The sequence below is a fragment of the Cantharellus anzutake genome (assembly GCF_015039405.1).
Source record: "Cantharellus anzutake strain C23 chromosome Unknown EI90scaffold_48, whole genome shotgun sequence".
Classification (NCBI taxonomy): Eukaryota; Fungi; Basidiomycota; class Agaricomycetes; order Cantharellales; family Hydnaceae; genus Cantharellus; species Cantharellus anzutake.
In genome coordinates, this window is record NW_024066998.1 from 104,906 (window position 1) to 130,647 (window position 25,742).

General features: G+C 49.4%; 9 protein-coding genes across 9 annotated transcripts; 7 read left to right on the plus strand and 2 right to left on the minus strand.

Annotated features, from left to right (window-relative positions):
- Nucleotides 1–1,310: 1,310 nt before the first annotated feature.
- Nucleotides 1,311–3,107, minus strand: EI90DRAFT_1984685 (uncharacterized protein). The gene is made up of 5 exons (XM_039052402.1): nucleotides 3,002–3,107; nucleotides 2,818–2,934; nucleotides 2,503–2,762; nucleotides 1,871–2,445; nucleotides 1,311–1,797 (listed from the first exon to the last, which is right to left on the minus strand). Exons 2-5 carry the CDS (start codon nucleotides 2,868–2,870, stop codon nucleotides 1,585–1,587), a joined length of 1,101 nt encoding a protein of 366 aa, XP_038912645.1. The 5' UTR covers nucleotides 2,871–2,934; nucleotides 3,002–3,107; the 3' UTR covers nucleotides 1,311–1,584.
- A 3,189-nt stretch (nucleotides 3,108–6,296) lies between these two features.
- On the plus strand, nucleotides 6,297–8,003 carry EI90DRAFT_3291506 (mitochondrial carrier; the record flags this gene model as incomplete). The annotated part of the gene is made up of 9 exons (XM_039067283.1): nucleotides 6,297–6,354; nucleotides 6,381–6,395; nucleotides 6,468–6,506; nucleotides 6,590–6,764; nucleotides 6,818–6,913; nucleotides 6,978–7,167; nucleotides 7,238–7,375; nucleotides 7,455–7,641; nucleotides 7,702–8,003. The coding sequence occupies 9 exons, from the start codon at nucleotides 6,297–6,299 to the stop codon at nucleotides 7,740–7,742; spliced, it is 939 nt and encodes a 312-aa protein (XP_038912646.1). The 3' UTR covers nucleotides 7,743–8,003.
- Nucleotides 8,004–9,334: 1,331 nt separating this feature from the next.
- On the minus strand, nucleotides 9,335–12,794 carry EI90DRAFT_2999531 (rab-GTPase-TBC domain-containing protein). Its single transcript, XM_039056292.1, has 14 exons — nucleotides 12,501–12,794; nucleotides 12,397–12,443; nucleotides 12,216–12,336; nucleotides 12,058–12,168; nucleotides 11,337–11,992; nucleotides 11,164–11,274; nucleotides 10,974–11,114; nucleotides 10,743–10,919; nucleotides 10,501–10,693; nucleotides 10,319–10,422; nucleotides 10,131–10,267; nucleotides 10,020–10,080; nucleotides 9,868–9,966; nucleotides 9,335–9,813 (listed from the first exon to the last, which is right to left on the minus strand). Exons 1-14 carry the CDS (start codon nucleotides 12,628–12,630, stop codon nucleotides 9,526–9,528), a joined length of 2,376 nt encoding a protein of 791 aa, XP_038912647.1. The 5' UTR covers nucleotides 12,631–12,794; the 3' UTR covers nucleotides 9,335–9,525.
- Nucleotides 12,795–12,895: 101 nt separating this feature from the next.
- EI90DRAFT_2930911 (CTLH/CRA C-terminal to lish motif domain-containing protein) lies at nucleotides 12,896–14,366 on the plus strand (the record flags this gene model as incomplete). The annotated part of the gene is made up of 6 exons (XM_039055032.1): nucleotides 12,896–13,210; nucleotides 13,260–13,391; nucleotides 13,440–13,540; nucleotides 13,602–14,037; nucleotides 14,093–14,247; nucleotides 14,303–14,366. 6 exons carry the CDS (start codon nucleotides 12,896–12,898, stop codon nucleotides 14,364–14,366), a joined length of 1,203 nt encoding a protein of 400 aa, XP_038912648.1.
- A 407-nt stretch (nucleotides 14,367–14,773) lies between these two features.
- EI90DRAFT_3071218 (uncharacterized protein) lies at nucleotides 14,774–15,380 on the plus strand (the record flags this gene model as incomplete). Its single annotated transcript, XM_039061284.1, has 3 exons — nucleotides 14,774–14,824; nucleotides 14,859–15,215; nucleotides 15,299–15,380. Coding segments are annotated over 2 exons (408 nt in total), but the record flags the coding sequence as incomplete, so codon positions are not given.
- Nucleotides 15,381–17,921: 2,541 nt separating this feature from the next.
- Nucleotides 17,922–18,926, plus strand: EI90DRAFT_2930901 (uncharacterized protein; the record flags this gene model as incomplete). Its single annotated transcript, XM_039055031.1, has 3 exons — nucleotides 17,922–18,432; nucleotides 18,503–18,745; nucleotides 18,847–18,926. 3 exons carry the CDS (start codon nucleotides 17,922–17,924, stop codon nucleotides 18,924–18,926), a joined length of 834 nt encoding a protein of 277 aa, XP_038912650.1.
- Nucleotides 18,927–20,505: 1,579 nt separating this feature from the next.
- Nucleotides 20,506–21,111, plus strand: EI90DRAFT_3071222 (uncharacterized protein). The gene has a single exon (XM_039061285.1). The coding sequence runs from the start codon at nucleotides 20,878–20,880 to the stop codon at nucleotides 21,070–21,072; it is 195 nt and encodes a 64-aa protein (XP_038912651.1). The 5' UTR covers nucleotides 20,506–20,877; the 3' UTR covers nucleotides 21,073–21,111.
- A 151-nt stretch (nucleotides 21,112–21,262) lies between these two features.
- On the plus strand, nucleotides 21,263–23,746 carry EI90DRAFT_3231406 (uncharacterized protein). Its single transcript, XM_039066503.1, has 12 exons — nucleotides 21,263–21,354; nucleotides 21,410–21,554; nucleotides 21,632–21,661; nucleotides 21,728–21,735; nucleotides 21,795–22,041; nucleotides 22,117–22,145; nucleotides 22,210–22,268; nucleotides 22,340–22,447; nucleotides 22,536–22,640; nucleotides 22,711–22,998; nucleotides 23,090–23,183; nucleotides 23,280–23,746. Exons 1-12 carry the CDS (start codon nucleotides 21,344–21,346, stop codon nucleotides 23,554–23,556), a joined length of 1,401 nt encoding a protein of 466 aa, XP_038912652.1. The 5' UTR covers nucleotides 21,263–21,343; the 3' UTR covers nucleotides 23,557–23,746.
- Nucleotides 23,747–23,837: 91 nt separating this feature from the next.
- On the plus strand, nucleotides 23,838–24,240 carry EI90DRAFT_3071230 (uncharacterized protein). The gene is made up of 2 exons (XM_039061286.1): nucleotides 23,838–23,867; nucleotides 23,921–24,240. Exon 2 carries the CDS (start codon nucleotides 23,937–23,939, stop codon nucleotides 24,180–24,182), a length of 246 nt encoding a protein of 81 aa, XP_038912653.1. The 5' UTR covers nucleotides 23,838–23,867; nucleotides 23,921–23,936; the 3' UTR covers nucleotides 24,183–24,240.
- The last annotated feature ends 1,502 nt before the right edge of the window (nucleotides 24,241–25,742 follow it).

The window sequence follows — 25,742 nt, forward strand, 5'->3', positions numbered from 1 at the left end:
ACCCTGAATGGGAAATAGAGGATCGTTTGGATCTTTTATCGCATGGGCAAATTTTACGAATTCTTCTCGAGAAGCAGGGTTGGGAAATGTGATAAAAATGCCGGCCTTCCTCCCTGCTAAGAACATCTCAACGTTTAATCTAGCCGGAGAGAAGATCAATAGTAAGAGGTGCTCGCTCCAATCTGAGAAGTTCGAATACTTCACATTGTACCAAAACGAGTCTCAATGATTTTTCGTAGAGACATGGCGTCTGTCATCTTATCGATGTTGCAGATAGGGCCTGTAGCAGGACAAAGATATGCTTAACGAGTGCGCGTCGAGAACCTTTCGTCTAGAAATGCCAGATTTTAGCTTTTCAATTAAGTGGGAAGCTAAGAAAGACTCACAATATCGCGCGTTGTGATGGTCGAAAGTGCCATTGTAGTCATCTCACGCAATCAGGATGGACGTAGTGAAATTCCTGAATAAAGATCGACCTTGGAAATTGCCTCCACAATTCGAAATTGGTTCGCCTCACCTTGGCAAGAAAATATCTCTTTGAAGATGAATCAAAAGTGATGTTGTTAGAGCCCAGCTTATCACTGCTCGCACAAGACCTCAACTCAACGAAGGTTGAACACAGGCATACAGGCGTGGGAACTCACTGGTCATTCAATCGTGGGCGTTGCCTAATCGCCGTCTCGCCGCTTCCCATTGACAGATGAGATACAACGAGGTTTGTACTACATCATGCCCTGAGTAATCTTCCTCCTCTAAGTGCCCGGTGGGATGCTGCTTCGGTCCATGCCTAATGGTATCAGTAATAACACAATCCGGACTCATTGATATGTATTGCCTTATGGCCCGCCCAGGCCGCCTCGGGTGGGAATATTTGGATTACAAGGAACAAGAGTATGTAGATGCCATACATAAGATGTGAGAACGGAGAATACATTATGGATAACAAATACTGTTGGTTGGTCCGTCCATTAAACGACCATTTCACCATCATCCGAGTCTTCGCGTTTGCGCTTACCGAGGGACTCCAGCCGAACATAAGCGGCGATGAGCAACTTCGATGCAGTAGGGAATTGAGCTGCCAATGCCCCGATCTTCCGCATTTCTAACTCGTCCTCAAGCTTCGCGATCTTTTCTGTGTACTCTTTCCGTGTTGTTCGAAGGCATCTTCTCTTCCCTTCAGAGCGGCACGAAGTTGTTCGTGCTCCATAGTGGCCGCTGCAAGTCTTTCCTCATCGGCAAGTCTCCGATGCCCTAGCTCCCTATCTCTTGCTTCTTCCCGCATCTTGAGCTGTTTGAGTTCTTCGTCTTTCTCTTCCAGCTCGTTCGAGTGACACCGTTTTAGCTGGTCCAATGCTGCTTCTTGTTCCGTGTTGACTTGGCGGAGCCCTTCCAATTCTTTTGTTAATGCGACAGCATCGATGAGATTCTCCTCAGGCTCCGTTTGAACGCAAGCATCTCCTGTGAACCCTGCAATCACGCCTGTTTGAACAGACGCATGGGAGGTGGCTTTCCCAACGGTTTGCACCTCGGCTTGAGAACGTTTAACAGAGCCCAATTCCTCCCGAAGCACATTGACCTCATCCTTTACCTTCCGCTCAGCAATCTGCTCCTCGAGGTCCAAAATTTCTGCATGGATATCGGAAAGTTGGACGTCGGTCTCAACCACAATCGGTTTGATTTCTTGAAACTCAGTCTCGGTCGCCACCACATCCGTCCCATTTGGGACCAATTCACCACGAATGCTAGGATTGAACTGCTCCCCGGTTGACGGATGTCCTCGGTCCGGCTTCTGAAAACCTGATGCAACAGATAAGGTCCCCCTCGATGGTTGCATACTGCCAGTTGAAGTCGCAGAGGTGAGTGACTCAACTTCGGAGACGCTGATGAGGCCTGAGCCTGATGTAGGTAACGACAATGTCTTGGAGAGTACTACGGCAGAAGGGGTGGAAGTGCTGACGCCCTTACCCATAACTGTCGGAGCCGGGGCTTGGGGTAGGACATGGTGAGATGAAGTGTTTTCGGCAGCCAAAGACGACTGCGATTGTGTTTCACTCTTCTTTCGCAGCGAGTCTGCACCTTCGGAACGGTGAGTGGATCCGGAACTTGTGGACTCGATTCCACCGTTGGGGAGAGTCCAGTTACTCGATTGAGAAATATCGCTCGAACGCCGGGCTTGTAGAGATGGATATGTTGGTCTCGTCCCCACCTGGCCGTTTTGAGCTAGCTCTTGAGATTGGGTACTCGACGCTCCAATCACCTGGGGTAAAGGGCCATGGCTTGCAGGCTTGATCAGCGTAGTCGGGGCCACGCTCCGTGAAGGCGCAAGGAATGAGGAGGGTTGTTGAGCTGATACGTTGTTGGTCGTAGATTGGCGATTGGAAAGGCTGCTTTGAGTAGCAGAAGACGCAAGGTTTGTCGGAGACTTGTCAAGTGCCACTGATCGGTCTGTTTCGGATAAATAACTGTCGGTCCGGCGAGGATGCGGAGTGGAGCACAGCTTACTTGGGACGAATGTGGGGGTTCCGGTGAGCTCCAGGGCACCATAGGCCATAAGGATTTTCCCGAGAGATAGAGGGATATGATACCACTTTAGAAGAGAGTGCACGTCTACACTTCTATCCATGCGCCGGATGGAATATAGGGGATCATTTGGATTTGCTACAGCCCGAGTGAAATGAATGAACTCATTTCGGGAAGCAATGGAGGAAAATGTGACAAAAAGGCCGGTCCTTCCCCCTGCGATGAAACTCTCAACGTGTAATCTAAGATCGATGGTAAGCGAAGCAAGTTTAAACCAAAAAGATCTGGATATTTCACATTTCTGGGAAACGGGTCCCAATGGTTCTGTGCAGAAGCATGGGGTCTGGCATACTATCTGTCCAGAAGTCAGGACTCCGGAGGACCGAGATATGCCCCACAAGTGCTTGTCGGGACCTTTTTGTCTGATGAGACACCCGATGTCATTTCTTCAGGGAAGTGGGGACTAAGTAGGAACACTGACGAGGTTTCCTGGCGTAAAAATGCAAAATTTCTCCCCAGCCATCTCTCGCGACCAAAATAGACAGTAGGATTTGCGAAGACCAGAAAAGCTTGAAGAAACTATTTCCAAAATTTGGAGTTCAGCTGGCTCAATCGAATTATGTTTGAAGAAAATAGTGGAAATTGAGGACGCTGAAGTCTGGTTTATCCCGCTGTCGCACAGGACCCATGAGCTCTCAGTGAGGCCCAAGCTCAACGTGCGAAATGTATTGGGCGTGGGAACTTGGCGTGCACTCTGATGTTTCTCTCCGTCAGCAAAAGTGGACATCTCGGTGCACTAATCGTGCTCAGAATAGTTGAGATTCCGGGAGGGGTCTGCCAACTACGTGCATGCCCAAGGAGGCCTAGTTCCCGTTATAGGGAAAATTTAGCCTTTCCCCATGTCTTCTGGGGGCTATTCTGGGGACCTATCATTATCAAGTCTCAGGGACTAGCCGTAGGCCTTGAAGTTACACTGGCACTTATCAACTTGGACATCATTCTCTTTCCGCGGCGTTGGCCTCATCCCCCACTCTGTCTGCACAAGTCAACTGACCTCTAGTATGGATGACTCGTCCCCAATACTTCATGTTGTAATCGGTCAATATCGCGGTGGGGACCGTCGTCCCATCGACGCTTCTGTCAATGATTTCCTTCAAGTTTATCTGAGCTAGGTAATATGTCTACGCCTTGTTATGGGATTTTTGAATTGACAGGAATTGAATCGTCCCCACGCGTTCCTCCCGGCCTTTTTACAACAAAAAGGGCTTCCACCACCAGGTTCGCCGCCTCTAAGGGTGAAGTGCATAAGATATATTCTCATTATTGTGATCACTGATGGGGGCTCCCTTGGGTTCCGCGGTCAGACCCTCTGGGGGGTTTGTTGTGACTAGTTCATAGAAAAGCGTTAGGCAGCTCGAAGTCGCATCAGTACTAGTACTACTCGTATTTGGAGATGTGTATTTATCCGGAGGTAATCGTGAAGGTTGGAATCGACAGTTGACGGCAACGTATTGTAGCCCAGTCCAAACGATGGGCACTTCCTAGTTCTAAGACTACGCACATTCTCGCGTTCTGTCTTTTGTCTTCTGCGTGTCGTTAATCAGCGCGTCAGCCGGAAGAGCTGTCGTCAAATTCCAGGTTCAGGAATGACAAGGGAGGACCAGAGGTTTGCTTCACAGCTGTTGAAGGGACTTGCATCTTACATATCTGCGTGGAGCTTGGAGGGAGCTCCTGACGGCCCGTCTTGCATCAGAAATCCATGAAGATCCTACCTCAGGATCGATGTCGATGTCGAGTTTGAGCCGAGACTAGCTTTGCACGAGTAACAAGCGAGCTTGCATTGGGATGTAGGCATCTATCCTCCATAATAGCAGTGGCTACCGAACAAATGATGTCGCGGCTGCTAATCGTTGGATATGAACATTCAGTATCTATCTTCAGATCAGCGATTAACTTGAAGTCTCTCATCGACCTCGAACGAACACCTGGAACAACAGTCCAGCCATGCCATATTGGGACCATGGACAAGATAGTCGCTAGAAGCCTACCCCGCCGACCACTTATCCAGGCAAACCGAGACCAAACCCGAGGAGGTCTTGACTGGCAATACGATCTCGATCTCTTTCCTGGATAATTGAAGTAACTAACGTAGTAGGAAACCATGGTTGGAAATGTTATCGCACAAAGCTAAGTCCCCACTGAAAAGCGGTGGACCTGCGTGAGTGACGACAGTCGGTGTTATTTCCCTATTCGGTAAGACATGTTGCGGACGGTCCTGCATCCGTATACTTAGGTGTAACGTCTCCGCATCGCATTGACCTTTAATTTCTTTCCTCCCGACACCAGAAAAATGGGCCCCGAGAGAACTGCTCAGTCAACCTCGGAATGGCTCGGTAGCCAAAGCCGGCCCGAGAGTAGATGTCGGGGTCTGCAAGGCCGAAACCCTTCCCACGAGAGCTGAATGATGTCAGCACGCCACAAGCCCATGCGGCCCAGCTAGTGATATAGGCGCAACCTGCACGGATACCACATACTACACCAGGATAGACCTAGGGCTGCCCCTTAGAGCTCACGAACATGTCGATTGCACAGGCGCCAGCGGAAAAGATCAGATCAAAGGCGCAGGTTACCACCCCGATACCACAGTTCTATGAAATGAGTTACCGAAAAGAATTTCTGCATTTGCATGCTGTCTTTTGCTTGTTGCATACTTTGCAGACATTACATACTTTGCACGCTTCACACACTGTGGCAACTTCCCATAGTTCCCACACTTTCCATTTTCAATAACAAATAAATTGCTTCCGATCCAAGTCACATGTGGGTTCAATACAGAAAGTCACATGCTACAGAGTGTGGCTATTCCGCGAAATGAGATGAGTTCTCAGCTTCAGCTGACAGATGGGACCCTCGGATTTCGGACAATGTGACCTGTGCTCAACACTGAAACACAAGTCCAATCACCTTTTCCGGAATTTGTAGTATGGCTGTGCTCCATCACTATCTGGCTATTAATTTCTTCAAATCTCCCCAACCCAGAAAAAAATTAGTTAACCCCACCCAACATTAACCTGGGAACTATGGGAAGTTGCCACAGTGTGTGAAGCGTGCAAAGTATGTAATGTCTGCAAAGTATGCAACAAGCAAAAGACAGCATGCAAATGCAGAAATTCTTTTCGGTAACTCATTTCATACAGTTCACCCCTAGGGATTATATGAAATGAGTTACCGAAAAGAATTTCTGCATTTGCATGCTGTCCTTTGCTTGTTGCATACTTTGCAGACATTACATACTTTGCACACTTCACACACTGTGGCAACTTCCCATAGTTCCCACACTTTCCATTTTCAATAACAAACAAATTGCTTTCGATACAAGTCACGCTGTGGGTTCAATACAAAAGTCACATGCTACAGAGTGTGGCTATTTCCGCAGGGTCAAACACAAGTCCGATTGGGCCAGGTTAATGTTAACTAATTTTTTTCTGGGTTGGGGAGATCAGAGCTTTAATGGCTGGATAGTGATGAAGCACAGCCATACTACATTTTACAAAATTCTGGAAAAGGTGGTTGGACTTGTTGAACACAGGTCACATTGTCCGAAATCCGAGGGTCACTCATCTCATTTCGCGGAATAGCCACAATCTGTAGCATGTGACTTTCTGTATTGAGCCCACAACGTGACTTGTATCGGAAGCAATTTGTTTGTTATTGAAAATGGAAAGTGTGGGAACTATGGGAAGTTGCCACAGTGTGTGAAGCGTGCAAAGTATGTAATGTCTGCAAAGTATGCAACAGGCAAAGGGCAGCATGCAGATGCAGAAATTCTTTTCGGTAACTCATTTCATAGGATTATTCAGCATTCTTTCTTGCTGGTAAGTCGGTTTACCACGCAACAGGCTACGCACACCGAATCGAACACTAATGGACTGGGTCCTATCTTCCAGGCGCCGTTTGCTGTACCCTTACCCATGCCGCCATGACCCGTAAGTGGCTTTCACGTACAGTTGATTCGCAAATATATGGCTCTGATCATCTTTCTGCGCATCTCTTCGTTCATTCTGACAAGCCATTGACGTCGTCAAGACGAGAATCCAGGTCGATCCTTCCCTCGCACGCCATAATTTGCTTTCAGCCGGTCGCAAGATCGTCGCAGCTGAGGGCCCGAGAGGCCTTTTAACTGGATTTGGGCCAACAGCAGTTGGATACCTTGCTCAAGGAGGAGCCAAGTTTGCAGGATATGAGTCAGTCGATCATCCCCACTTGAATGACCCTCCCATAATCTCTATCTTGGAAGATATTGGAAGAAACAATTCGTGGAAGTTGTTGGCTCGCCGGAGGAAGCTGTGAAGTATCGAACACCGATTTATCTCGTAGCAGCGAGCGTTGCAGAGTATGTGCTTTAGCTTTGAATCATTCATTGGACTGAAACTCAACCACACACCGTCCATTGATAGGTTCTTCGCCGATATTCTCCTCACTCCTCTCGAAGCGACTCGTATCCGGCTAGTATCAAATCCAAAGTATGCCAGTGGCCTCGTCACTGGGTTTGCTCGGCTTGCTCGGGAAGGTGGCCTTCGTGAAATGTACGCTGGCTTCCTCCCCATCATTTTCAAACAGATTCCATATGCTATAGGCCAGTTCACGGTGGGCTCAACCTGGTGTTGTTGTTTGAAGCGACTAACTCCTCGTTCATGATCATCGTCCTACTCATTAGGTGAACGAGTTCTGCCACGAACTCGTGTACAAGACGATGACGCCGGAGCAACAAGCTACCCTTACCCGTTCCAAGAAGTTCGCTATTGATCTCGGGTCTGGTCTCACCGCTGGTGCCGCAGCAGCAGTTCTAAGCCAGGTACGACGACATTTCCTTTTGCTCGCTCCTCCGAGCCCTTTGTTCTTACGGCTGAAACATTGCGTCCCCACTACTACAGCCCGCTGATACTCTCCTTTCGCGAATCAACCGCGGCCATGGACCTACTGGAACCATGCTTCATCGTCTCCGTGTTCTAGCTCAAGAAGCCGGATTTAGAGGATTGTTTGCTGGATTGGGTCCTAGGATCTTCATGACGGCCGGTTTAGTATCTGGACAATTTTTGGCGTATGGCGCCATCAGAGACGGTAAGTGTGAAAGACAGCTGTGAACGAGAAACCGTTCTAATCGTGGATAAATTTGTTTAGCACTTGGAGCACCACACGGAATCGAGATTCATAAGGAATAGACGATGGATCGAACTCTCAGTACGTCATGTAGATCATTGAAGTGTTGTTTTCAGACGTCGACTTCACGAGTCCATTGAATGAGAATTTTCATTTTTATGGAAGGGAGGTGACTGATAGATGGGACCACAGTTCCTCACTGGTATAGTACTATGACAGACTATAGGCAGACTGGGACTTGAGTAAACCTCGGAATGTCATCGACTGTTCACGCCGAGAGTATTGTTGATCTGTCCATGTTTATTCTAATAGGCTGCCTACATCGTGTCCCCGAGATGTTAGAGCTTGATAAGACTATACACATCATCTACCATCTAGCTCGTCATTCTCAACGAAACAACTGTCCGTGTACAGAGCATCTTGAACGATCCTGCTTTATCCGAAAGGGGTTCCCACGCCACCAGTGTGGCAGCCAGGTGGTGGATTACTTCGTTGACCATGTGGGATGAAGCCACTCTGAGAGTTGACAAGTGCGGGAGGCTGACTGGGACACCCTCGACTCTTATATCACCCAAGGACAAGGTGCGAACCTCTTCCAGTGTCGAGAGGAGAAGCGAACGGGCTGTCAAGCAACAACACAGTTTAACATGCTGTAAGGAATTACCTGGTCGACGGTGGTTGTGATCAAATCGCCATAGAGATCGTGAAATTGGGACTAGGAAGTAACCCTTGCGAGAATTGGAGAAGCAGGTGCCCGGAGTGTGTAATGTGTGGATCATCTGGCCCGAGTCGCTTCCCGTCTAGGAATGTGCAGCACAACGCTAAAGGGTACACCTGACTGAGTACGAGAGGCTCCACGTAATGGTCAGAATAATGCCTAGTGAGCGGGTTTCGAAATAGACCCCAATGCGCCCAATGGACGATGGATGTAGCCTGCCTTTCTCTTTGACACACGTGGCAATAAGTTTTGCCTTCAACATTAATCTGCTTGGAATGCCTGGAGCTACATCCGAGAGCCCTAAAACAACTAGGCTAGGCGTAACGCGTAGACTCAGTCTCGATATGGAGGGGGAAAAATTACGGCGTACAAGAGTATCTTCGTCAATATCGCTTATAGCGATGGTCTGTGATAACCGGCGATGAAATATACTGGGAGCGCGTGGTATTATGATGTGACTGACGACGCTTATACCCAATCAGTTTCAGAGACGTGGTATCGATGCGTACTTTCACCGATACCATCCGCTCCCAATATATTTCTTTGTCTTTTCCGGCCTAACCGTCTGTCGCCGATGAACGTTACAGGACCAAGCACACTCATGGATATGTGTTTATGTAGGTGTCGAGAGAACCTGTGCGAGACCTCCCCTTTCTTGCTCACCAGTAGCGGGGAATTTGCACCTTGAGCTTCCAGATCAGGATCGCCGTCACGGTGTGTGCGGGTAAGTCGAAAAGACCTTCTAGCCTATGGGATAAGCTGACTAGTGCAGTCCTTCCGGGATGACCGACTCAACTCTGTCCGCATTCTAGTATTCAAGTATACGTTGCATGCGTCGGTATACTTATAAGGTACACCAGTGCATGGCGTGCCACTGGTTAATACGTTGGGCATATCAGGCCCACAAGCGGACGTAGACTGATGGCGTATCTGACGCGGACGGACGTGCAAATGGATACATTAAAGCACATTGAAGATATTACGACAAGCAATACACGTAGATGGAGAACGCATGCCATTGTCCCAGTTCAACTTCGACTTGCGTGTCTAAAGGCATGAATTGGACATTACATATGCCTATGGCACTGGACATAGAGACTGCTGTCACTCAATAACGACAAAACACGTCAAGCCGTGAGCAATTCTCTCATGTCATCAGAGATGATCGGGAGGATCTCGCGCACCCGCACATCCGACTTTTTAGGGGCATCTTCACTGACCTGCTCTGCACCGGTTCGCCTTCTTAAGGAAGCTTCTCTGGTTGACGCATGCTGCGAAGCATGCTCAGCTCGCCGCCGATCGACGTCGGCAATTATTTGCGAGAAAGAGAGGAAGAGAACTTCGGCTTGGGCTAGAGTAGAATCCAGTTCAATACTCATGCTGAGTTCGTTGCAATACTTGAGTACTTCATCGAACTAGAGGCATCGCTGTTAGATTAATTGCGATGCCCAACAATGCAAAGAGCGCACCTCTACGAGATACCTGAGTATAACATCACGATGTGATTCAAGAACGGCAAGAGCAACGAATAATACGAAGCGCTTGGTGTAGAAGTCGGTCCATAGCACCTGATGACAGATGGAGTCTTGTCGGTAAAAGGAAGAACGGCTCAATGACCTACCTCCCATAACCGAAGCACATCCTCAAATGGGAACTCACGCTTGAAGACAATAAGGACCCATCTAACACAAAGCATGACTGCATTGTAACATTCATCTGTGGAATAACTCACCTGAAGCAGAAGAACAGGTTCAATGAATCAGTCTTCTCCAAGTGTCGATAAAGCTCAGGGTCCATCATAGCAACCAGTTGCTGCAGCATAGAAAGCTGCTTCTTCATACCACTCTGGTCTCGTAAAAAGTTTTGTTTCTGCTCAAACTAAGCTTCACTTGGGTTGTAGAAACGCAGTACTTTACTGACCATACGCTCCATCACGGAGACAAAGCACCAAAATGTTGTAACTTCATCCGCCCCACACACAACATAGATCGGAGAGCAGAGATCAGACATTCCTTGAACGTAACCTAGAGAAGTATGTGTCAGCCCCACACAATACGGGTAGCATCAATCAACGGAGATCTGATGCGCGCCTCGCCACATACCCAACTCCCTCTCGTAGAAATTATATGTAAGCAGTATCACCGCTAGGCGATTCACATGTTCGTTAGCGAGGGATTGGGCCCCCGTTTCTTCCAGACGCAGTGTCGATACAGAGACAACAGCTTCCTCGTCTATCGCAAAAAGTGGATGCGTTCGATCGGTGCGCCTACAATCCACATCTATCCGATGCCGTTCCTTCGGTTAGGTGAGAAAACAATTACTAGAGGCGACTGCAGTCTGTTACCTCCACGACGTCGTCCCGATTGAATACCTCCGCATTGCTCTCCCACTCTTTCTTAATGTCCGCGTAGATTCGTCCTTTTCCCTCCAAAACAGAGTCTCGCTCCTCGTGGGTGGCGTTCCATGGAAACACTTCGAGCAGATACGGCCACGCCTTGCGTCTAGCCTCATAAACGAAGCCCTACATATCATCTTTAGTTTGGAGTCTAGAGAGCTATCAGTGCAGCTGGCCTACTCGACGAAAGACTTGACCGCGAAACTCATCAAAAGTGATCTTGGGGCGACCATCACCAGCAAACCAACTGTTCCACGTCTCGAGATCGATAGGGTTCCGTGGGGTCCGCGTTGCCTTAGGTATCGGAAGACTTGCATTTGCCTGGGGGATAATTTAGTCGTTGATGATCAAGTCAAGGTGATGATCCTACAGTCAACAACTCAAACACCCCGAGATCGGAAGTCTCCTCATCATGCGTGGCGTTTCTGGGGATGCCATATACCTCACTTTGTCTCGCGCGTTCACCTTCCTCGGCCACCACCTGAACAAATTCTCTTTGAGTCACACCATTTGCAGATGAAGATGAAGGGTAAACACGCTCACTCGTGCCCATTTAGCAAGGTAGACTCTCGCACTCTCAAACTCTCCGACACCGCCTTTCTCTACCCAGCTTGACCATTCTCCTTGTGCATTAGCAAAGCTTTTGACTGGTTCTGGGAGGTGGGGCAAAATCGGTTTGGCTAATGGATGCGACAGAATATTCTGCGCCGCGTGTCGTGTGGCACGAGTGATCTGTGAGAAGGATGAAAGAATAGCTTGCCTTGGCCCTCCGTTGACTGTTGAGGAGGCCGATGCCAAGCCCTGATGTAGCAAAGAATTCCGATTTGATTGAGTACTGAGTGGCGCTGAAGGAGGATATTGGGAAGGCAAAGGTGGCGGATGTGGCCGGCGAAATTGGGGAATCGGGGAAGATAAGGTGGAATGCGAAAATATGAGGTCCACTGCGTCGTCATCGAAAAGCAGGGTGGAATGAGCCTCGATGTCGGCCTTGCTAGGGTCAACCAGGAACAGCCCTTGCTGCAAATTAGACCGTAAGAGGTGGGCATACTGGCGCAACTTCTGTAAAAGTGCTTCGCCGCCCCAACTCGGTCCATTAGGTGACACCCTTTGGTCGTGTTCGAGAGATCGGGACTCATCATCGTGGTGATACAAAGTAGGTAACGTCGAACCATTGATAAGGTTGATTGTTGTGGAGCCGTCTGGAGCGCACACATGATGCAAGCGTCAATAGGTGGCGGGAAGATGAGATGTAATGCGCACGTACACCAAGATGACATCGATGGCAGTGACACCATGAGCGAGTAAATCGAAGTTAGTGGGACGGAGAAGGCGTAGGATTGTCCATGCGGTGCGGGCGGCTCGATGAGTACGCCGTCTTAGTGTTCCGTTAGTGGTGGGTTGCTAGAGGGTAATGCCACATACCAGCATCCTCATCATGAGCGAATGAAGTTTTCTCGACCCTCACAAATGTGTCCCAATCGGCTCTCCCATCAAGCAGAGATTCGGGAATCCATGCGAGCAAGTAAGTCGGGCTCGTAGCTTCCTAGGGGTCATAAAATGATCAGACCCAGCCTTGTTCTTTTTCAGTCAATGGACAACGCACTCGTTTAACCAAAGCCACAAAGCCAGGGATATTGTCACGAGAATAGGCTACATGAGAAAACGGGAAATGAGAATTTGAAGTGATTGGCAAGCAGTGAGATTTACGAGTAGGATGGACATACACCCTGCTCTTAGAGTAGAGCAGCCGATGCTTTGCGTCTTCGATCAGATCTTCTTGAAGTTTGGCACCATCTCCCTGGCTCAAGGGAAAGGGGCCTCTCTTGATCTCAACCATCGAATCGTCCTAGGAGGTCGTGAGACAACTTGGTGAGCGGATCAAGCACGTACGCACAGATAATGTTGATGTAGAGGGACTTGTAGACACGTCCTTTGAAGGGCCTAAGGTCGCATAACCCCCCGAGCGAGATTTCTTTAGGAAGTCCAACGTGAAGATGTAATGCTGCGCCCGGAGTTATGGGCGGGTATGTGACTTGTTTGGATGAGTTGACTCCGGGGGATGATGGCTTACATATTGAGTCAAAGCCTGGTGTATTTCTGCGATGAGTGCCTCCAAGGATATCAAGGATAACGACGCAATACTGAAAGAGCTGGATAAATTGGAATATCTCTTCCATGGCTCTTCTGAAGCACCTAAAGTCGTTTCCGTCAAGTCCAAGTCGTCATCTATTCCCAAGTCGCTTGACGGTCTACTCGCAGCCCTTGGGGATGCGAAGCGTCAATTGGCGTCTGGAGTATCCTCAGATGTCGTGAAGGATAGCTTAGGGAAGGCGGTAGAAGCTCGAAAGAAGGATATGGACGAGCGATTGAAGGAGGTTTACAACTCCTTGGGACGAATAGGAAAGTCACTGGATAAAGTAAGCATTGAAAATCGTATCTCGTCGACGATACCTACCGCTTTTCCAGAGATTTCCCGAGGCGCTCCCAAAATATCCTGTCCTATTCAATACTCCGGAGGCGACCAGGGCTCTGAACAGGGTGGTTGCATTGCATTTCATTCGAAATGGAGCATTCGATGTGGCAGAGACATTCATACAGGTAACTGAGCACAGTTAGCCCCTCCAAACATTCTGACGACACTTGAAGGAGGCGAATGTGGACACGAAGCCTAACACAATGGACCAATTCATCGAAATGCATCGAATTGTGGATGCATTGCGGTCGGATGATCTCCAACCTGCACTGGAGTGCGCAAAGTATCTAACTATTTGAAGGCTTTTCTACTAATGGAGCGCCCAAAAATCACAGTTGGTGCGCATCGCATCGGCCCTTCTTGCAGAAACGAACGTCATCGCTAGAGTTCAACCTCCATCGCTCACGGTACATTCATCTTCTGCTCAACTCAGGGGATGCGGGCCCGGCACTGTCATATGCTCGTCGATACTTTCCAGCTTTGTATAATGACCACTCCACCAAAATCTCACGTCTTTTGAATGCCATCGTGTTCCTTCCAGCAGAGCGTCTAGCTTCATCTCCGTACTCGGAACTGTTAGACCCATCGGTGCATGAGGATTTGGAGACCCAGTTTTCTTTGGAGTATTGTGCTTTGCTGCGAATGAGCAAGGAGTCGCCTTTACGCTCTGTCGGCGATATTGGAGGGGCTGGTGCTCTGCTTCGCATCGAGAAAGGAAAGAAGGTCATGCAAGACAAGAATACCGATTGGGGTGCATCTGCCGAGCTTCCGGTATGCCATTGTACCTCTTGGAATCTAGTCCCAATATGGCTAATTCTGTGTCCAGATCGAGATCCCTGTACCTCCTGAGTATCGATATCATTCTATTTTCACTTGTCCAGTTTCCAAGGAGCAATCGACTGAAGCCAATCCACCCATGATGCTGACTTGTGGGCATGTACTTGCGATGGAGAGTGTCGGTAAGTTAACCAGAAACGGGGGGTGAGTGTTTTTTTGGATTTTATTTCTACGTTCCCATGCTGAATGACCCGCCAAGACGTATAAAGTGCCCATACTGTCCTACCGAATCCGTGGCTCCTCCTTTACAAGTCTATTTCTGACCCCTAATTGGCTTTTCCTGTTTCACATCCTCGATCATGAATTACGATCGCCTCATACTGTATACTTAGTCATTGCGTCGTCCAGAACAGTCTTGTATCACATACTCTATGTAAATTCTTCGAATTTCCTGTTTGGCTGCCCATGGGGAGTTTACCATGGCGGGAGAACATCACGTCCGGAAACTGAATTCGGAATCAACATCTCGAAACGCGCGTTGTGCAGCTCAGCAAATTTTAACAACTACATCCAGTCAGTGCTTTGATTCCACGCAGTTCCAAAGGGTCGTTTGGGAGCTGACCGAAAGGATCCTAAATATTCCAGCCGATAAGTTAACTAACGGAACACTTCTTCTCACCTCAACAATGAATACCACTTCTGCTGCTTCGAACATCCAACTCGCCCCAGAATGGATGAAACAGCGAAAGCCGACGAAGAAAACTTCGTCGAGTACTTTAGGGTCCAAGCCTAACACCCCAGTTTCGGTTTCCCAGTCGGAAACACCTCCTACGACCGGTTCAGCCAGCCTTGAGGAAGAGGTGGCTCGACCGACGACATCCACACAGCATTCTTACAATTCCAATTCAGCAACTGGGCCCCAAATGACTTACTCCTCGCTTGTGGCAGGCAGTGATGTTTCTCCTGGACAAAATGTTGGTGGTGCGAAGCTTGACGACGACGACGATGCACGCCTCCCATTTCGGTACTCGAAAGAACAGATGCTTCAAGTCTGGAGGGATGGTGGCGGCCAAGGCGAGCTCAATATTGAAGTGGAAAGGTGGCCTGGTATTGTTCGCGAACTTGTCGTTGAGCCTGCTGGGTTGAGGGAATGGACAGCGGAAGAACGCAAGGTAGGCGCCTTAGGTCATTCTTTTTACCGATGGCGCTCAATCTGCACGTAGTTATTTAGCGAGCCACTTAATCCATCCCATAGCCAGAACTATGGCTACAGCTCTTCTGCTCGACGCCATACCCAAACGCTCGGTTCCATACAGACGTCCTCCACAGGCCTTGCTCGAAATAGCTTCGCTGGGGGCCTCGGTAGCCCTCGTACGGAGCGATTCAGCCAGAGTCCGTCTAGCGCTCTAGGCTCTCCAAGTGGTCCATTCAGCAGCGCGTCCAGGCGGAAAAAGGAGGATGCAGGAGGTATGATGTCCGTAATGAAACCACATCTCGCGTTCCAGTAACACACTATCGTTCAGCCGCAGATGTTCCTGGTCCCTTGTATCGCCCAAGGCAACCTTCGTTCAGTAATCTCGGGAGCCATGGTCAAACTCCAGCCTCCAATAACCACTCTTCTTCCCTTCGACGACTAAGTAATGAAGGGATAGGGGGCGATAGTTGGATTAGGCGCAGGCCCTCTGAGAAGCTCACAGCCCCGCTGCCCTCGGCTCTCGAAGATTCCCTGGACGCAGCTGAAGGAGACGGTTTGGCGGACGTGGATGAGGTGCGGGATGGGGTGAAAGGTTTGGATGTAAACTTCGACATCGACCCGCCTCCCCAAGAGAACCCTGGATTGCACGAATCACCCCCAGAAACTCAGCTTCCGGAGTTATCTCAGGTTCAGCAACCTCGAACCTTGCATTCTGACTTAGACGTGTCGTCTCGCGAGCACTCACAGCCGGCGATTCCGGACAGCAACAATTTGGGACCTCCCCCTGGTATAACGATTAAGAACGAAGACGTCAAGTGGCGCTATAAAGATCCATCTGGGCAGATGCAGGGTACGCTTTCTTGTCACTGTGTCGACCCCTGTGCTAATGTCATCTTCTTCAGGACCTTTCGATTCCGAAATGATGTGTCAGTGGCACAACGCCAACTACTTTTCCCCGGATCTTCTCATCCAACGGTTCGATCCACTGTGGGATCCTCTTAATCCTGATCTCTTCGAACCATTGATCGAGTATCTGCGTCGTCTCCCTGCTGAGCATCAGTCTACTCTTTTCCTTAGGGGTTTGGAGCTCCAGAAGGCTAGGTCTCCCCTACCTCGTGCGGCATCAACTGTGGAAACCGTGGGTGCTTACCAGCCACCGCAAAATGGGTTGAACTTAGGCCTCAGGGAAGAATCTCCGATGAACGACCTTTATTCCCCGAATCATATCTACCAATCGAACCTTAATGGGCCCGATCGGTTTATTAACAGCCGCCATGGTTCATTTGACTCATTTGGGAATTCGGGCCCCCAGTCTCTGCAGATACCATCTGCTCACGGGTCCCCTGCTTTTACTGATGCTCAGACTCGAGGTTATGGTAGCCAAAACGGGTCATTGGCCGACGACCGCAGTCGTCGGGAACCCTGGTTCAATACCCGTGATGATACTTTGATTCCATCTCGAAATGCTAGTCTTGGCGTTGCTCCTTCCTCCGGATTGTATGGAGACTCCATAGGAGGCCAACTGTCACGATCACCTTATCCGGGAACGAGCCCTCTCGCTTCTCATCAGACTGCTGCTGGTTATCCATCAAACCACCTCACATATCGCTCGCATACGTCGAATGTCGGTCCGCGTCTCACGCAGAACTTATTTACCCAGCAACCATCCAGCTCACGCCACGCCTACCAGTCAGCTCCACCAGTCAATGCATGGAGCCAGCCGCCTTCGGGGCACATAGCCCTTGCGCGTCAGGCTGCTCCTGCTCCTCGGCCTCCTCGACTGCTAGAAGACCCTCTAATGCCAATGTCCACCGCTCCATCCTGGGGCAATCTGGAGCCTCCACGATCATCTGGTTTGAGCAACGGTTGGATCGCTGATAAGATGCACATTGGCAATGAGCCGTTAGAATGGAAAATATCGGCATTTGACAATGATGCGGAACGTTATTCGACAAGCGTCGCTCTTCAGCAAGTCCAGTCCCAATCAGCTGGTAATTTTGGCTTGCCAAAAGGATACATTGAGCCGACAGCCGAACACTTCGTGGTTCAAACTGAAGCACCTGCGCCTCCACCGTATGGGATTACTGCCGATTCTGTACCGAACCCTCCGGTGCTTCCCATCATTCCAACCGTTGGGGGGACAAACCCTCCTGTTTCTATGGCGCTTTCGCATGACAGTCAGAAGCTTGGAACTATCTCTGTGGCTCAGCCTAGTATCGCCAAGCCCTCATCCCCTGTTGAAGCCAAACCTCCCCCTCTGCCGAAGCCGTCCAAGACCAAGTCAGCACCTACCCCTGTTGCTATACGCTCTCATCCGGAAATGCAAAGGGCAGCTGCTCCGGAGCCCGCAACCGAGCCACCTCAGCCTTCTAAGCCCGCGTGGGGATCAACGCCTGTCGCCCAAGTATCTGGGAATTCGCTTCGTGAGATCCAAGAGGCCGAAGCTAAGAAGGCTGAAGCGCGAAAGGTTGCTGAGCAGAAGGAAAAGGCTGCGAGAGCTGGCGCCTCCACACAAGCACCTACACCAGCTGAGGAAGTCACGAAGGTTGCAAGTTGGGGCTTGCCGCATGTTGGGCAAAAGAATTCTACAGTTCCGACGACGCCCCCATCTGTTACTTCGGTCGCGCCACCCGCTCATACTGCGTGGTCCACACCATCCGCTAAACCATCTGTTAAGAAGAGCATGAAAGAGATTCAGGAGGAAGAGGAGAGGAAGAAAGCGCAGGGTGCATCAAGTGCACTCTCAGCTTCGATTTCTGATGCAGCCTTCCTTTCAGCTGCAGCAAGGAGAGAAACGATCCGACCGGCAGAACTTCCGAAGGTGAAGTTTTTATTTTCTTTCCTAACCTGTAGCTATCTCAATTTCATTCTTTCACAGCCTACTGCTCCTACAGGTGGTAGCGCATGGGCCGTCGTCGGCCCTGGGGGTAAACACATACCTTCACCTGCGGTGACGTCCCCAACTCCAATCGCCACAACATCTAACCGCTCTTCGGCCGTCAACGCTCGTTCAGCCTCCACGGTTTCTTCCACACCTGCCGCTAGACCTACCACGGCCGCCGCTTCTACCACTTCGACGACCCCATCGTCGTCTGGTGGTAATGCTAAGAAAGTTGATGTGAAAATGCACCCCTCGGTTGATTTCATGCGTTGGCTACGTGATGCACTTCGTGGATTGAATCATGGTGTTTCCGGTAAGTTCTGTCACACTTTCCTTTGTCCACTTTTCATCACTTTGTTTAATATTGAACTTCCCATTTACAGTGGAAGAATTCATAACAATGCTCTTCGATCTTCCCCTAGACCCGGACTTGTCCATGCTTGACGTCATCTCTGATTTCGTCTACGCGAACAGTTCGACGATGGACGGGAGAAGATTCGCTTCTGAATTTGTGAATAAGAGGAAGGCAGACTCGGCGAAAGTGAGTCAAATGGGCAATGGTGGCGTTGGTGCTGGCAGTGCCAGTAATGGGAGTGAGAGTGGGAAGTCGGTTAGTCTTGCCGATGGTAAGTTCATAGTTCCTCCTGTTATCTCCTTAGTGGGTTGGAGTGGGTTGTGAAACGGTTAGGATACTGATCTGATTGGGTTGTTTTATTCGTTCTGATAGTGGTTAAAAGTCAGCCCAAGCCGGCGCAACCTGATTGGGGTTACAAAGTCGTCACAAAGAAGAAGGGCAAGAGGAGTTAGGTTTTTACATTCGTCTTCCTCATTGCGTTTCAACAGCGATGACGACGATCGATATCAACTATGAGACATGACTACAACAGGTTCACAAACCCCAACTCGTAATTCTACTCATAGTTTCCGCTATCTGCGTAACCATATCCGTGCATCTCAACAATTTTGATTACATATGCCTACATTCACTATCAATACTATCACACATGCTCCTTATTGTGCATGTGTGTGTCTTTCGTTCCTTGTGCCTCTGGTGGACAGAAGTGAGCTCCGAGGCTAAAGCTGAACGCTAAGAGGAAGTGCTGATATTTTGAGAGGACACAATAGCGATGCAACCATTCTCCACGCCCACAACTGCTTTCCTCGCATCCTTCGCAGGAAAATCCTCGATCGTGCTTCGATTACAGCGAATCCTGCATCAAGCGCGAAGGGGTGAAATGGAGCCTGTCAAAAGGCTCCCCTTTTGACCCAACATGCGAGCGACCGGACTTCATGGAGGGAGAAAGAGTGACTACGGTCGCTCCTCCATCAGTAGATCAGAGAGGGAAGAGGGCTCACATGAATTCTAACTGAGTGCCATCAGGAACCCCAACGGTGACGAACGCTCCCTCGACCCAAAGCAGGCTCAGGAATTGGAATTGCTGAAGCGAGCACCCGCGCCATCACGGTCTCCAACCTTGATAGTACGAAACAACACGAGGAACGGAGCTGCGACATAGAGACGATGGCGGAGCAGACGTAGATAACAAACTCATTAACATATATACATACAGACAAAACCCCCAGACGACACAAACCCCGAGGATCCCAAAACCCGACAGCACAAACCAGCAACTCCCCACCATGTACAGATGATCCCCTCATGTATGCCACAGTATATTAGACGGGATAGCCGCACTGCCACATCACAACGAGGCCGCGGGGTAATAAGATAGATCCACCACCGCCCTTAATGTCATAGCCTACTTTGGTGGGACTTCATGCGAATTTACTATGGCGCGAATATTGATCGCCATGGCGTAAAATGAGATCGTACGAGCCCTGGGAGGGGAGCTTGGCTGGGATTCGGCCTCCATTGATCAGGTCGATGCCGTAGGTTTTATGGGGTCGAACAAGCGCATCGACTTTCACGCGACGCGGACGTGGGGGTTGAATATGAGGGTTGAATATGAGGGTCTTGTTAGGGAAAGAAAAATGTGCCCGCAGTGGGTGATGTCTGTGGAGTCCAAGTCATTCTAGAAAACGAAATGTAAGTGACTTGCCTAATGGACGGAATTCTGACAAGCAAAGACCGACCCAGTGCTTATGGTCCGATGGATGCATCGGTTTGAGGAACGGCGCGAGGACGTGTCAAATGGCTTGCCACTAATCGGAAGTTGGATCATAAAGTCACAAATCCCGATCCTCGAACCCGTTGATGAGCAGCCAATGATAACTTCCACTCCTTGCTACAGTTCTGATATGGTTTGTAATTGGGTTAGACACTAGCTATCAAAAATCGATCCAAGATGGATGGTTGTGCGCGGTATATCATCGTCAGCGGTGAACACACCCTCAGAACCTGTATTTACCTCTATTTGTGCCAACAATTTTATCCTCAGCGGCTCAGCGTCACGTCGTCCGCCCGCCACCCCGGGCTTTCCCCACAAACATAAGTTTACCGGCGGAACATCAAACCCCGGGATGGAGGATGGATATGCGTGACCATAACACAAACTACAGGCATCGTTGGTGGTGAAGGGAGTTGATGGAGAGGGTCCATCAAATTAGCGGTCATGCCTCAATCGAGGTTCTCCGTGGGTTACAAACTTCCCTCCTAATTTACTAATATGCACGACCCTCACCAGGGGAGTAGCAGGCAGGGAATATCTCCTCCTAAACTATAGGAGCACCGCCAATTGGAATACCGAGCTGGACAATTCGGGTCACGGGGCCCTGATGGTAACAGACATGCCCTTAAATGGCAATTCTTTTGGACAGTTGGGAAACACCGCGTCGGACGAACTCCTGTCCGACCGGCTCGTCTTCTCACCCCCAGTACCTATCCACAACATCTACCAGCCCAGTTCCCAACTACCACCCTCGAGCTTCACGCATTTGGCTTGGCCTGAACCATCAATACTTAGATTCATCTGGCCTTCAACACGTAATTTGAGCGCTAAAATCCAGGAAAGATGGTGTTGTTCTCTTTACTATGGGATATGTGGAACATCTCCCAAGGTCAAACCCGCATTCCCTCAAAATCCTAGCCCTTCTAATGACGAGCATGAGCAACGCTGACGCCTAATTCCGTGCTTATTCCAGGTGTGCTCTCACTCTGGCCGGGCACGTCGAACGTAAAGGGGGATATACGATGCGAAGATTTCTCGAGGTATTCTCAAAGACCGCATGGGCTTTACTCGGCTGGCGCCGTTGGCCTGCCCTACATGCGTCCTTTGTAGGCTCGATCTCGGTTGTTGCCAACATGGAGCCCACTGACACTGCCTCTTCAGACCTCAATGCCGCACATTTAATTCTTCCGCTGTGGAGAGGGTAATAGATGACATGAACGTTCGTCTCAAGGACCCGGATCTTGCTAGACTTTTCGAGAATACCTTTCCTAACACTCTGGATACCACAGTGAAATATTTCAACGAGGTAATGTCTTCAACTGCATAAGACTGGCCCTTGGTAGTCACCCATCTACACTGCATATAAAATCCGTCCCCGTATAGACTGAGAATTTAGCTTTTATCATCACCGGGGTAAGTTAGGATCACACAGGATCATCGTTCATCACTATCACACATTTAACTTCCCTCTTGTTACAGGACATTACGTACGTTATTTCATCGTCATTGGCGAGGCTTTCGTACTCATTCCCACATGCTATCCCAGGGCTCAATGGCTTCGCGACACAGCAAATCAATTCTCACACTATAAATCAATCCTTGCTCATGATGCATCACTTTCTGCACTTGTCCGAGCAGTCATCAATAACGAAGCAAGATACATTAGCAAATATCCTTATTGCGGTGCATTCCAACCTCCCCCCCAAAGTGGACTCAAGCCCAGTCACAATGATTGGGCCGATAACGTTTATGTCTATCCCCCTGTGGATAGTGACACAGTTTTTGAATGCAAGGTACGTGGTATTCTGCATGGTGACTCCTCTTTGAGTGTGGTGATACCGATGAATTGGATCCTTTTCTATTTTCAGTACGAGCTCGACTCACTCTGTGGTTTTTTGTAAGTTCTTGTGGCTGTCACTTGTCACTCCTAGACGGGCAGCTCTGGCACCGTTACCCAACAGGAAATTGTCCAGCTCCTATTATGAAGGGACCAAGGACTCGTCTTTTGCAAACAGAAACTGTACGTCATTCAGTGTATCGTTTTTCCCTCCTAATACCTCTGTTCATCTCGTTGTGTTATCTTCCCGGTAGGGTTCAACGCTATCGAACAGATATTCAGAGTTATTTATGAGCAATCTCAACCTACGTTTGATGAGGACTTCAACATCTTGCGGTACTACAGTTGGACAGGTCTACCAGGTACGTTGTTTTGTTCGGCGAGTGCGGTAGTCGCATTGCGTGCCTGTATTGTAAAGTTTGTAGTTGACGGGGAGTGTTCGTGCCTCAGGTTCTTTACCTGGACACGTGAATAACGGTGGGCTTGGGGAGCCGAAGGGGTATACTGGAATGGTTGGAACGCATCATAGGCCTAGCGATGATCTCAGTTCGCTCCGTAAGCCAGTACCTTCTCCCAGACCAGACCAAACAACTCATTCACCCCCCCATCCTCTTTCTCAAACCAGCCTTCCTAATCCCAGCAAACGCCATGCTTTCTGTCGAACTGTCCAAACTTTCTTCCGTGCTCAATTCCCTTATCCCGGCACTCAAAGGCCCAAATCTCGTTCACCTCGCAAAGAAATATGCCTCAGATGCAGAAATCTACAGCAATCGTACTAGAAAAGCAATTTATCGATATGGTGTTACAGAAGATGGGGTTTTTGCGTACGAAGTCAATGGATTGGGGAGCAGGTATCTAATGGACGACGCGAATGTGCCTAGTCTACTTAGTTTGCCATATCTTGGATTCGTTGGTAAGTGGAATGATCAGTTCCCCGCTGATCTACATCATATGCTGCAGTTGGTTCTGATTGTTCTTTTGTGATCGTTTTTTAACCCGTTTAGATAAGCATGAGAAGACGTTCCAGAAGACGAAGGAGATGCTATTCTCTCGCCGTAACCCGTACTATACCAGGGGCACTTCGTTCTATGGCATCGGGTGCGTCGACTGCCCATCTTTCATTCCATTTCGTTCCCCTCTACTTCTGATTATTCGTCAACCTCACGATCCTAACGCAATTCATTTTCTACACAGCGGTCCACATGTTTCTGCAACATCCCCTTGGCCCATGGCTCTTATATCGGCTATCTACGCATCCGATTCCCCAACAGAGGTCTCGTCATTGCTTACGGTGCTGATAAATAGTACCTCGGGGTTGGGGCTCATTCATGAAAGTGTGAACATTCATGAGGGCTGGTATACGAGACCTTGGTTTGCTTGGGCGAATTCTTACTTCGCAGAGATGTTGCTCGACTTGGCGAGGAGAATGCCGGAGGTCGTGATGAAGGATGGGAAACCCTATATGCCTTAGCGATAGTTAAGGGGTGTAAGAATTTTGATGAGTGGGACGTAGGATACGTGCACGCATCTCTGTACAACGTGTATCAATATTCCAGGAGAGTTGTAGGGGGAAGGGGCGTCAGGAGGAAATGACGACGATGGTGATGGGTGATGACTGGAGCTTCCACCAGTACATACAGGAAATGTCCCCTTTTCCTCTTCAATGATGACCCACCAATCAAGTTTCCGAAAGTGGTGACGAGTCGACCCTCGTTCTTTATCCCTTCTTGTTTTTATTCCGGCCCCACGCCCTCTCGGCTTGTGCGGCGGTGAGGGCACGCCCTGGATTCCAGGCAGTCAGGCGCGGCATAATGGATTCGCAAAGCTCGGCGGACCGGAATCTGAAATGGAATGGTTCATCTGGTCCTGCCGACTTCCAATATTCATTACGTTCTAGTACTTGTCACCTCTGCCAAAGTGTCAGCCCCCAGATCTCCGGCGACTTGGCTAAGATCTCTTTCAGCTTCTATATTGTATCAGTCTCAAGAACCGATGGCTAGTGAACTGCTCTCTGGCTTCCCTTCCATTACTACATATATCCCATTCAGTGGCGCGATACTATTTTTCTCTCTGGAATATGGAGATGTCGACATCTGAACTCAGGGTCCAGTTCAGATTCAGAGTTTCGCTCTTGTGTCGTACTGTTGGATCGATCGAGAACATCAGGGGATAGATCAGTGAAGAATGCAAGGATTCGGTTGTACGGAGCCACCTCACCTGAATGATCAATGTTCCTGTCAAGCGTTGCAGTGCATTGCAGCCCCCAAGATATTGCCACAGGTCGCGATGTTAGAAAGAAGTGAATTCCGAAGCCTCGAGCAGCCTGTTATGACGTGGCGACCATTGGACATGATGTGAAAAGAGTCTGTTGGGTATCGATTGGTGGGCAACTTACTTCTGTCTGCTTCGCGCAGGGCACTTTCCAACCAGCTCCACAACGGCGAGCTGACATCAGGGTCTGTATTACATGCATAACTTGAGAATAATCAAATGGACGAATACCGGTTAAACGTGGCCTCTTTTTGGAGGACATAGCAATCGGATTTGCGGAAACCGAAAGTGCGGTGCGCCCAGCAAGCGGCGACCCCCAGTATTCTTTCGCATCTTCAGCTAATTTATGCAAATCCCGAACAAGGCAGAAGGCGAGGGGCCGAACCAGGGTTATACGATTCACAAAGTCCACAGATGCACTATGATTGTCTTTGCGAGCACTGTGCGGCCCATACCTTCCTCGCTGAGAGCCATGGAACAGATAAAGATAAAGGGATAACAATACTAGCCTCCCATCATGATCCCCGAGGGCCTAGGACGAACAGTTCACCAACCACAAATTCTGTGGAGAGAAAAGTTCATATGCGCGTTCTTAATTTTAATTTAGTCCCCCAACTCCGATTGGATCCCGGATCCGGATCCCTGAGCTCCGATGCCAGATGAACACTGACCATATGCTCCACGCTTGCGGAAGAACGCACGAGCCAGCCCAGTCTCCGAATCGATTGATCGGGATCAACACCACTGGATAATCACAGTAAGTCGCGCGTGATCGACATCAGCACCCCGCGGAATCGTCTGACCTCTGGTCGCAACGAGTATGGAACACACAGTGTTCTATCACTCACGAAAATCAATCGTATGCGATGATCGTCTCATGATTGAGATACATATTTTGACCCATGCATGTTCACCATGAGTGTGCATTTCCCCTTTCTGTCCATGTTTATACACAGGCACCGCGGCTCACAACGTTTGCCTGCGCATACATCATGGTGACGCTGGCATTGATTGGCCCCACGCCAACCGATCAGCTTCTCGAGGATTGGCCAGCGCGCGCGTAGTAATCGATGTTGCGGAGACGCAGTCATCTCGGCTCGCCTATTGCCCAACTTGACCACACGCTCTCCACCATCCACAGCTTCCTCGCAGACTGTCCCGACCGATGAATGAAGCTATGTGATCTTGATATGTTGGAATGTAGCAGATTCTGACTTGCTGGATAACCATAATGTGAACCAGTGGCCATGAAACGGCTCGTAGCTGTTTACTCCAGGGCTCGGCGCCAATGACGCACCGACGTAGCCAGCGCTTTCCGAGAGGAGACGACCTCTCATTCAAACGGTGCACTTTTTTCCCACGCTTCGTGGTATGGCAACCTCCTTC